This window comes from Lates calcarifer, linkage group LG8 (genome assembly GCF_001640805.2).
Source record: "Lates calcarifer isolate ASB-BC8 linkage group LG8, TLL_Latcal_v3, whole genome shotgun sequence".
NCBI classification, from domain to species: Eukaryota; Metazoa; Chordata; class Actinopteri; family Centropomidae; genus Lates; species Lates calcarifer.
This window is the reverse complement of record NC_066840.1, coordinates 13,439,401-13,451,920: the sequence shown is the minus strand read 5'-3', so window position 1 is coordinate 13,451,920 and position 12,520 is coordinate 13,439,401. Positions and strand designations below refer to the sequence as shown.

The 12,520-nt window shown below is 40.4% G+C and overlaps 1 protein-coding gene across 2 annotated transcripts in view; it reads left to right on the top strand.

Annotated features, from left to right (window-relative positions):
- The window catches only part of pcdh11 (protocadherin 11), a 126,688-nt gene that overhangs the window by 18,560 nt on the left and 95,608 nt on the right, over positions 1-12,520 (top strand). The window contains exon 4 of one of the 2 annotated variants that reach the window (XM_018669179.2): positions 1,914-4,020. The exons of the other annotated variant lie outside the window; for it this stretch is intronic. Coding sequence (XP_018524695.1) covers positions 1,914-1,997 — 84 coding nt within the window. The 3' untranslated portion in view covers positions 1,998-4,020. Of the gene's footprint in view, positions 1-1,913; positions 4,021-12,520 lie in introns of those variants that run through there. 2 annotated transcript variants of the gene reach the window in all.

Sequence of the window (12,520 nt, the reverse complement as noted above, 5' to 3'; positions counted from 1 at the left end):
TTTGTTGAGGCCCGTTTATGAATCTCATCTCCACTTGATTTTCACCTTTATGCTTCTTCAAAGGATCTTTTCAAAGTCTAAAGAAGAACACTTATAAACAGCACTTCTTCAAAAAGTGTGGTTGTCGCTTTTATCTGAGAAGGTAAAAAAAGAGAGAATATTTGAGCACTCTAGGATTTGTAGAGATCATATCAAGTGTGTCTGTTAAAAACAAAAGCTGTATTTGGTCTGTCAGTGCCAGCTATTCAGTCTCTCTTGACCCTAAACTTAATACCAGTAGTCCAAAAGCAAAGATCATGGGCAGGTTGTCATGTTTTCTTTTGTGTTCATCAAAGTGACAGACAGTGCTTTAGTGCCTTTACAGTGATCTCCCATTGCCCTGCACCCTCCCACACAGGTAAATCAGCTGAAAGTAAAGCAAAGACAAAAAGCCCACCCATGGAATAACAATGGGGAGGGCGCTCGAGAGGAGATGATTATGGCTGAAGGTCACCAAAATGTTTTCAGGGACTTTACAGATGTAGCTGATAAAGAGTAAAGCTTGTAAAAATACTTCAGAGACTACAGATTTGTGCCACCATATGGCTTCATTATACAGTGAGAGCTGTATTTGCTAATGGAAACCTCCTCCCTCCCCTCCTGTCTCTTCTCAGTTTTTACGCATCTCATCATTTTCTTTTAACCCCTACCCCATGATATTAGAGGTCAATCTGCCTCCAGTGATGAGGAGCTCTTGTGAGAGTATGTGCTGCAGCGGAGGCAGATCAAATGAGTACCACCCTGCTTGAGTGATCTCAGACATCACCATGAATATGCAAGGACTAAAAAGGCTAATACATTCTTTTGTTTGGCCCATAATTCTGGGGCCACGGTGCACGAAGGGTCGCTGCTTAACGAAATAACCTCCTGTGACTCAATATTGGAGAAACTGCTGTTAGTGTTTTTGTAGTATCACATACGCATACATTATAGTTTGATTAAACACCAGTTAGATCATAAGTGTTGTTGTTTTGCCTTATTTATAATGCATTCACAGTATTTATTTTTAAAAAAAAAAGATGATAATATAAAAGCGTTGGATAACAAGGGCAGCAGTGAACAAAATTTTTGCATATCGTCATTTATTTGTGTGGGTGAAGGTAAGGGCCTTTCACACTAGCCACCCATGGTCTGATGACAAAGCGCTTGTGCTGACTCATAGTGGGTGCATAGCCAGGGGTAGAAGCCATGATTTTAAAAGGCTAACTAGGCTTGTTAATCAACTCCGATGGCAGTATTAAACCCTAGCAACTGATTATGGCTTTATGTTATTTCAATATCATTGTTTTGTTTTTATTTATGTTTTTTCTTTGTTTGTCGTTTGTTTGTTTCTGTTGAGCCATTGCATCTGTAATCACTGCGCCTTGCCAATGTGAGCACCATTAGATCAGATCCTTCCTGATTCAGACACTGGCAGATTTGTGTTGCTAACTTTCTGAGGGAACAGCAAAATGTCATATTCTGTACATATCAGAGGACCCACTGGCAAGGGTCCGAAAGAAAGCGTGGGCCTAAATTGATCCAAATGGCTTTTTTGAGGGGAAATAAAGAGTGCTGCACTAGTGTGGTGGGAGACAAAAAGACAAATTGGGAGTGATAATTGGATAAGATTGCATGCTCTGATAAGTACAGGAAAAATGCACAAACCTGTGACACCTGTAGCATTCTTCAAGGAAACCTGACAAGATAATGACTTGATTGCCAGCCGTGCCTTGAAGAATGCTTTTTTTTTATCTCTCACACTCTCTTCAGAGATTTTTTTATTCAGTGTTCAGCGTAGCCTCGCACTGATAAGGCTACAGCTTAGGCTGCTCAGAGCTCGATGATATTGTAACTACAATCTCCCTATATCTGTCTGTCTCTCTATATTTCAGGAGACGGCACTGAAACCACCACACTATGGCACACTCTGTGGCACAGGTACAGCTCGCTCCCACAGGATTAAAATCAATCTCTAGCTCCCACTACCACTAAAGAGAGAAAAAGAGAGAAAAGAGAGAGAGAAAGAGAGGGCAGAGGGAGGAAAGGAGGAAGGCGAGAACTGAAGAGGTGAAACAAGTACTTTACTGTCTCTACAGCCTCAAACCCCACCTCTTCATACAATCGAGAGAAAAGATTAACTTGGAAGGGGGGGGGAGGGAGAAAAAAAAATCTCAGTAAAAGAGAGACGCTTCATGTTGCCTGCCTGAAACTTGACAAAGCTCCTCCTGTGAATCTGTTGGAAGTTTGAAATGCTTTGAGTCCTATGCTATTACTTACTTGTGTCAGTGAGGATGATACTGTATGCCCTGAACCCTCCTCGAAAAATGTCCCACTCCAGCACCCACTCTGTAAAATAGGTGTCAAATACAGTCAGTAGATCTGTAAAGTATGTTTATATGTATGTATGTATATCTATCACAGAGTTGATGGTGTTTATATTTATTGATTCCATTTCTTTGCCTTGTTTTCAAAACTGCCTGGTGGCCATTTTATTTTCTTACTTTATGAATTTTGTATCATTTGACGTTGCTCTATCTGGGCTTGCTCATGGAACTAATGACTTCTAATGTATTTATGCTGCAAGGTCTACAACCCCGTAGGCTTACATTAGTATTGAGCCCACATCACAGTGTACCTTTTCTGTCAACTTTTGCCTCTTTCTGACCCACTTCTGATACCACTGATAGCATTGTTAGTGAAGAGTGTGGCTAATGTTCCAGAAATTTGCATGGCCCCCACGATGCGACCACATTTTGTAGTGCTTTACAACCGTGCTACTGATCACCATGCTGTTATTACATGGTAGGACAAGTTTAATACTTTGAGCTAAGCCACAATCACAAGGGACTAACTCCTGGGGTTATAATCAAAAGCTGTTTATGTAGGGCAGATTTGAAGAGTACTAAGCCTAACCTTTTGTGTGTCGCTTTCAATTCCTAAATCGGAAGTGATTTAACCTGTGAGATCCATATTAAAATGACTCCAGATGGTAAAAAAAAAAAAGAATAGTAATAATCCTCAGGCAGTCTTTAATATGGGTTGGTGGGCTTAAGCAAAAACGACTTGACTTTGTGCACTTATTTACACTGACAAAAGAAATTTTATGAGAAGAACATTGAACACCAAAATGAAAAGGTAATCCAGGCTTCAGTTTTAAAAACAGCAATAAGTTAACATTTGACAGAAAATTCCACTATGGTGCACTTACTACTTCTTAGGCCTTTTGTTCACAGCATCATTTTGCCTCTACTATTTCTACACCAATAGAATCATTATGGTACAGTATGTCCTGATTAGAATAATTTCTACAGTATACACCAGTAACTGGCTTGATGGGTTAGCAGCGTTGTTGTTCAATAGTCCTGTTAATTGGTAAGCTACAGACTGCTTTGATAGGTAAGGCCTTAAAGGCACCCACAGTACATACATATAACCATAGAATTAGAGTCATTAAAATGGACATAGCCTGTGTAGTCAGTTGGAAATGTACAGATGGACTGGGCCAGGGCTGTTTTCCCTTTTGTGAGAGACTATACACATTTAAATGAAAGTACTGCACAGACCGGGAGCCTTTTTGATTTTGTGCCAGTCTTAATATGTCATGGTTCCACAGACTATGTCTATTTTAAAGCTTTTAATTTTATGTATGTCGCCTCTTTGTGAGACAGGTTGTTATTATTGAAGGAGGTATATTCATGTAATTATGGTATCAAATGTATTCAATACTGCGTAGGAGCCACAGTATGAAATATACATAGCATCCTAGCACTGTGTAATGATTAGATTTGCCTGATCTTTGGGGAAAAGAAAAAAAATACTCATACATGGGGAGAGCTTTTGTCCTTGTAAGAGAGACAGACAACCTCACTTTTATTCAATGTGAAGTACAATATGCACCTTACATGATCTTTGTAATTGACTTTGATTTGCCAGTGTGGAGAAAACTGTAAATGTTTTGTTTATGTATGTGTGCGCTTCTGAAATTTATTAAAGTCTTTTGCATTGTATTGCATATTTTGACGACTCTTCTTCATTGTTTTGAGCTTTCAATATTAGCTTGCATCATTCAGTTTTCTGCACACTTTTCTGCATCTGCTTGCTGAGAACAGTGAGACTAAAATGAGGCAAAACACATGTTTGTTTTTTCTTATATACAGATAGCCAGTAGCATATAGTACAGGTCAAACAAGCTGTGGCCTGCAGAAGTATTTGTGGCTGTGTTGGTGTTGGACACCATTAATTGGCTCATTTCAGCCATAGAAAAACTGTCCATACCTCCTTTTCTTCTGCATCTTCCATTTGACTAGGAGACAGAAATGAAGAAATTGTGAGGATATACATTGCTCATTAGGAACAGATTACAGATAAAAAAAAAGTTATGGAAATTTGGTGGGAGCACAGCCTTTGAAGTGCACAGATGGAAAAAAGCAGAACGGAAGCTTTTTTTGGAACAACACAACTTTTTTTTTCTCTTTCTCTTTTTGTTTCTCCTTCGTGAGAGCCGATAATGATCATTTGATAACGATAACCCTGCTATTATGATGTACAGTAGTGCACAAACACCGGGTGTTACACATCTGAGAGGAAGACTGATGCTAGAAGGTACAATAACTGCCGCTCTAACATTGTGTTATGCAGTGTTTATGCGTATTTGATCCAAAAATACAGACTTGAAAGGCATAAAACAAAGCCAGAGTAGAGACAACAGAAAATGTTTAATTGCTTATCAAAGTTACTTCATATTTTAAAACTGAGAGAGAGCTAATCAGTTCCCTCGGGGAAAGTGTCCTTGGTGATTTGAGAAAATGGTGCATGCTCAAGTAGAGCATTTGCGTATAGAGAGTGCATAAATGTCAGCTTTCTATTAATAGATAAATGTAAACCTACTAAATGCCTCGTTCTTACTTAAAAAAAGAGAGCTTGTGTAGATCATAAGGTAGTTGTATCTCTTTGAGCTAGATAAATTATGGTTTGATTTTTCATGTTATGCATAATTAGGAAATGAAATGTTTTCAAATGAGCCATAAATAAATAAATAAATAAATAAAACCCCAACAAAGCCACAGCATTAATGAGTCTTAACATTTGTGCATGAAGATAGAGTAGGCGATAAATGGATTTTTCTTCTGCTTCGCAGTGCAAAGGCAAAGATGAGAAAGAAGGGATGGGAGGAAGGGAAGAAGATTTAGTGGAAGCAAGAGTTGCCCGTCTGGTTTATAGCAGAAAATGTCTTTGGTATGTCTTTGGACCATTTCATTGTTGCTACTCTGTTCCCACAGAAATGTGCAGTTGTTACAGGTCTGAGCATGCGCTTGTGATTTTTGGTCAGCTGCACATTAAGTGCATTCCCTGTGATTTTTATCATCTATAAAACGACTTATAAAGGTTGCCTTGTGGTTGTATTACATCTTGTCACTGAGGGAAGTGTTTCCAGAGTTTCTTTGCTGACATATTGATTCATGATTTATGAGGACGCAGTATTCAATTTCATCTAGCAGGCCAGGAAGCTAGTTATATGTAGTAAGTTTGATTACATATAATGCAATGATATTATGTCTGCAGATGGACAAATATACAGACCCACACACAAGAGCTTACACAGAAACACACGCAGCAATTCATTTTACTGTGGTGGAGAGGCTATCCATATGGTCTTCATTAATTGTATTTTTTTTTTCCACTTTTTTTCAGTTTCTTCATTTTACCACTCACAGTATGCCTACAGGCTTCCTCAGTAAAGTTCGCCATATGCAGCAGTTTCTTGTAATATAAAACCTTTGATGCACTGCAAATATCAAGCATACGTATTTATTATTAGTTACAAATAATAAGTTCTGAGATGAATCAGAAACCACATATAAAGTTTATCGGTCTGAGAAAAAAACATGGCCGGCTCAGTGACTTTCCACAACCTTGAGAATGCAATCAGTGCAATCAGTACCTCACCCCTGTTATCAGTTCTCTCCCTCTGATAAATGTAACATAAAACTAGAACATATACGTTATTCATGTGGATAGCATTGCAATTGCTACCGAGATGGCAAACCCCCCTCTTTTTTTTCCCCTCGCATTACATTGATTTTACAAGTCACTCACATTCTCTGCTGAGATCACCATCATCCACTGCAGGCAGTATAGAATGACAATTCAAGATTACAGATTGTTTGAACTGAGTGATCACTGTAGTTGCTGCCTCAGCTAACTTTTTAAAAGCAATGTGCCGTGGTATATATTTTATTTCTCCAAACTTGTGTGAAATCACTGATTGAGAGTCTGTGTGAATTTGTTTGTTGTGTGTTTTTGGCAGTGATATTGAATACACAAAGGTGCCTTAAGCATGGCGCTTGTATTTTGCGCTTTTGTGCTTCCACTTAAATACATGCGTCTTTTTTCGATGTAGAAATATAAATATTACAAATGCTCAGATTTATGGCATTTAATGTAGAGAGTGTCTTTTGGGAGGTGTAGGTCAATTAGCCAAGCAGGAAGCGTGCTCAGGGTATGATGTGAAGTTGTCCTGGAGCAATACTGAGTCTGACTGTCTAAGCAGGGGCTATTTATGCATGTGCTGTGCAGTGGTGCAGGAAACAAGAAGATGCTGTCTTTCTGTTGCACTCCACTCAAGGCAACACTCCACACAATTGCTGCCAAATCTCTGCCAAACTGAATAATTCAATCATCCCCCATAGCTGCGGTGGTCTAGCTACCTTTGTGTGTGCAACAATCAAATCAGTGTGGAAGCCCGCCGAGTGGTTCTTTCTGAGACACTGAGTAGCTCTACAGCCCGGAGATTGTTTTCATTGAAAACAATTCTGTTGATTAAACGAGGTGTGACTGTGGAGCGGGGATCTGAGGAACATCGATTGCTTGTACAATTGTTTGTTCCTTGTTAAAAGTGTGATCTAAAGCAGTAGTTGCTGATAGTGTGCAAGGAGCATATGGTTTGTTGGGTGTGCCTGCGAGACAGCTCGTGTGTGTGTGTCTCTGTCTTTCTTAAAATATCTCAGGTGGAGAAATCCATAGTGATCTCTCGTGCAGGATTAAAAATGCCCCTCATGTTTGACAATCACACAAAATGTTTGGAGATGTAGTCACTGGTGCTTTTTGGCGTGGTTTTGTCAGTGCTTGATTGTTTTGTTGAATGTATGTTAATTCCTGTTGTTACAGCAGGGATAAGTCAGCTTTACAAGCATTCTTTCGGAGACACCCGCCCTCACCCCACCCCTCTGTGAAGAAATCACATGGTTACGACCTTAGTTTTGCCCATGTAGATTTAACACTAATCCCCCTTGAACGCAAAGACAAATACAGTAAAGACAAGGCAAAATTGAATTTAGCAAAGTTTCTTTTTTTTTTTGAGCTGCCAGGTCACTGGTGGTGCATCTGCATTCTGCAGACATCTGCAACAGCCAAATAGAGGTTTGCATTGAAATTCGTCCCTCATTTTACCCTCTTTGAAGCATACAGTGAAAAACCTGCCCAGCAATCTATCATGCTGCTGTGACTAATAAATGCAGTTTTCAAACCTAGCCACGTCCCACTGTGGGTCACTGTTCAACACTATGTGATGCTGTCAGTGTTGTGTAAAGCAGAGTATAACCGAGCTGTACGACTAAATGAGTTCAGTTTCCAGCAGTCAAAAATGAATGCATTTGAACACTGAAGGGCTATACTAGAAGTTTTGTGTGACAACCTGTTATCCATAACCATATATATTGCAAGAACAACCATTCCTGGAAGTGATGTTTTAGCTTAAGAAGATGAATGCCGTGCTAAGGACAATGTCATGGCAGGGTGCAGTCGACACATGTTTGCAAGCTGACAGGGGCCAGACAGAAAGGCAACAACTTAAGACATTGTCCAAGGAGAGCCATGTCCGTGTCCTCCCTTAATCCTGGTAATCCTCGGACAGAATTCTTGATTTGCTTTTGTAAAAGAGATTGGGAGATGATAAGATGCTCGTCCGCCTCCTTAGAATAGCTGATAATCTGGTTTGAACAGAGGACTCAGGGGGTATTTAGCCTGCCTTAACATTTGCCCAAGCAGATGGCGCTGATGGGGGAAGGCGCAACCTTAGCCTCCAACTCCCTCCCTCTCTGTAGGGTCCACTTCGGAAAGAGAGGAAAAAAAAAAAAAAAAAGAACAGTGGGATGATAATCAATGTTGTTTATTTTGCTGCTTGACTCTTTAAGTACTTTCAGCCAGATTATAGGCTTTTGCAGGGGATAATCGGGAGACCGCAGACAATTGCCTTTTTCTATCCTGACAGTATCCCCCCACGAATGCGTAAAGAGGGCGATTTAAAGTAGATGCCGACTCTTAATTCCTGATTAGTCCCATTGCAAACCCTGTTAAAATTAACTGGACACTGCGCTAATCACTGCATTTCAAGCACCCCCTGTTCTGGCCCAGTGGACGCACCATATCCAGCAGTGAGAAGACATCCCATGAGTGATATCTCCATAAGTACTTGTGTTTGAAGCTGCCTGTTCCTCAATGCGATGACACACACACTAGGAACATGGAAATCTACTCCGGGGTAATTGTAACACTTCAGCACTGAACAGTGAGTGTGCTGACCTCTTCTGACTACAGATAGAGGCGAGCCCCTTCTTTCCCATATTGTAAAGTGAGAAAATAAGAAAAGAAAAACAGGAACAGTTGTTCCTTTGCACATGGCATCGCCCATACTGGAAATTACTACAGATGTCAAGACACTCTCATTCATTAGATTTGAATGCTTGTCATTTCAATGTAATATGTAGATGCCCCTGATTGCATGCTGTGTGTAAGCATGACTGCATATAAGCCATTAAGTCGTTTACATTGGTTTCCTAAGCCCACCTCTCTAGCCTTATGCCTCTGGCAATCTTCTCAGCTTGGACTGGACACCTGCAACACAAGCATTTGACTAATGAGATCAGCCCATTGACTAATTAGAGTTTCGCATGGCATAAGTGGGATGACTGTGGAAAGGTTTGCACGTACGGAGGGACTGTTTAACCAAGGCATTTGATGCTTCCCCCTTCTTTCTTTGTGCAGTTGTGTTCTGTAACAGGATATTGTACATAGCTGTCAGGCTCAATCTGGGGCAGAAACACAAAAGACAAGCAGAGGCCCCAAATGCATCCCGCTCAAACATGCACACAGTGCAAAGTTAATCCACACATACACAATAACATGCCGATTTCCTTTGTGCTCTCTCACTTCATCTACTGACAAGCAAACGGGTTCAAAGTGAATGCTTGAGAAAAGAAAAAAACAAAAAACAACAAAAAAAAACTCTGAAACAAGCATTTGAGGGAAATGAGAATATCTGATCGCATTCAAAGCAGTTTGTATGAGACCCACGAACATTATACATTGTAACTGCAACTACATCCACAGCTTGATATCTTTGTGTCATTCTTGCTATGATAGATGCAGTAATTACAGTTTTCTTGTCATTACTGCTGTGTTATTTAAGTGCTTCCTCATAATAAAAATGTACTGCCTGTCATGTGCTCGAGATGTGTATGGAAACTGGTTGCATATCAGCAAAGAGGTATGCATGGAGCCATTAGCAGGGAATAATTGATGGTGAACCACAAAAAGCTAATGCCAGTCAGTGGTAACACACATTGTAAAGCTCATTCTAATGGCTCGGATCTTTACCTGCACAGCAAACAACAGCAAACATCTCTAAGCCTTTAACAAGGTTTTCACCTAATCACTTTTCTCCATTAGGTTCTTTAATACCTTTACCCGAATAACGTAATGTTATTTTTAATATACAGTAGGTAGTAATGCAAAATATAGTGTCAGTGTCTGAGATCATACGATAAAGTGGGAGGATAGCTGGAGCTTGAGACATGAAAGTATAATAGAATCAGGGTTATTTTCAAGAGTCTTCTTAAATAATGTGTGTGATATTCACTGATGGTCATAAAGAATTTATGTGCATGCAGTCTTCAAAAAGAGCAGCAACTCATTCCCAAGATCAGTCAGACAGATTATTACATGTCATTTTGACATTTTTTTGTGGCAGAGGTCTGTGTTGCTTGACTGGACAGACAGTCATTATGAAGTGATATGGCTTCACGACATGCTGCGCCATGAATTTTGAGGGAAATTGGTGCTTTTCACACACCCCCTGAGATGCTCCTTTTAACACCCCTTTGCAGTTATGACTTGGTTATAATAGTAACTTTTTTTTTTTTTTCAAAAAAAAAAAAAGAAGAAAGAACTGACTTCATTTACAGTTTCTCCTGATAGGATATTGCAGTTTCTCTTGCACCTTCTCTACAAATTAAACCAATAAGACAAGAATTTGATTGTTTCCACAATCACTTTTCCCCCCTCTCTCTATTTGTAAGAGCCTGTGTATACAGACTATACTATGATTTTTCCACCATGTTCTCTCCAAATCAGTTTTTCTCTGCCTCTGTTTTGCGGTGATTGGGGTTACATTCTCTGTTTTCAGTCAAAGAGAAAGAGCCAAGTGTTCAGGAGAATTGCACATGTATTACAGACAAATTCACTACATATATTACCCATGCTCCACGCATATAGACAGGCGCTGCTTGTGATGGAGCACACATGTGTTCAAGCCCAGAGGTAATGGACAACACTTCAGTGAATTGTGCCGACCTTATTGTATTGTGTGGATGATTGTGTTATGCTCCCTCAGATAATGACTGTGCCCTACTTTGACTTTGAGGCGGTGACCTGAAATAAGGCACACAAGTGAAATCCGAGCCTGGATGAACCTGGAAGTGATTAAGGTCACCCAGACACACCGCATTTGTTTGACCCCCTCCGGTGACTCACATCGACACATTGTCTCCAAATCCTTTGGGAGTCTTTTGTGGGATTCCTCCTCAATGCAAACATTGGCCATTGATAGCATGTTTGAGAAGAATGTCAGGACGATTAAATACACCTATGAGAACAGGCCCTGATTTTTTAGTACCCTAAAGAAAACATGCTGTTTTCCTCCTTACAGGACATAAGGTCTTCCTGGTAGATTTCCAATCAAAGCTCAACTCCACAAACAGCCAATACGTTCGGGATCCAACCAGCTCTTGCCAATATATGCCAGAAGATATATATTTTTACACTTCAGTCGTCCTCATTTGTTTTAGACCAGACAACAATATGATATACAGTGTAATCAATGACTGGTGCACAGTATGCTGGTACTCATGTGTCCAATATTGCTATGTACTCACCATGGGTGCTGACTGCACAAAGGGAGAGTCATTGAGGTCGCGAGTAGTGCTATGGCAAGTATCAATGGAAGCGCATGGTAATGCAAGGCAATGTCAGTGAGTCAGTGCAATGAGATGAATAAAGAATTATATATAGCCTACTTAGTTTCTTAGGGAATATGCAAATACATCCAAGTGCTTAAGTATGCATCACATATAGGGAAAATAAAACATCAAGTGAATGAAGATGAATGCATCAGAAAATATGATGCAAGGCTGAATCCTGGATTCGCCTCAAATTAAACTCTATCCGGGTCCTAGCTCAGTGCATTTACCATGCAGACTGAGAAAGCTGAGTTTCCCTGGTCCAAGTCTCATTGACATGATGCATACATGCCTTAATACTTAGGGGAAAACATGGATAACATGAGATCATGTCTGCCTCCTGAGGGCTGGATGCACTGAGTGGATATCTGGCTTGTTTTTGTGTCTTGCTATTCTGCTGGGGATCAGTACACAGCTCCTCGCCACAGCCATGACGCTCAGATAAAAATTACTCTTCCTCTGGTGTGCATGTAAATCAGAGAGGAGGGATATAATGAAATAATGAAGTGTGCCTCTGCTTTTTTCCAAGAGAGACCATTGGGACCCACTATTTTTAGACACAACAAAGAGATTGCCAGGGGTGTCCAGTCTCTCTGGTTAAGTTATGGAGTTTTATCCACTTGTCAATGTACAACTGCTTGTCTCAGGGCTTAGACACACGCTGGGATGAAATGGAGGCCAGTGTCTCCCTCCAGACAACGTCAATTAAGCCTCTGTAGGATTCAGTGGATGGATGTGTTCATGGATGGTCATAATAGATGAAGGATACTGTCAATGAGACCAGGAGAGTTGATTTTGAGTTATGTACAGCGCGTACCCATTGGCAACATGCATGGTAACCCTGTAAGCTGACCCTCCCTGCCAGCAGGAAATGCTTTGTCACTCAGACAAATGTGGCAGATGAATACTCAGCATGATCCTGGGGTATTTGTCATCTGGTGTTCTCTTTCTAATGGGTTTACTGCTGATGATCCAGGTCAGAGAAGGACAAAGTGCTCCACACCAGAAGTTAAGAACAGATTCTTAGGAGACGGTCCCTAACCTCTTAACCCTCTAGAGTCCCGAGTCTAAATGTTAATCTCATTCTTCACTGTACCCCTAACCTTAACTCCTACTGAATCTTATCCCTTTTGTCTGTGATTCTCTGTCTAAATCTCGTCAAAGTTGCTGCTCTCTGCACTGCAGCACATCCTAAGCTGTCCCTC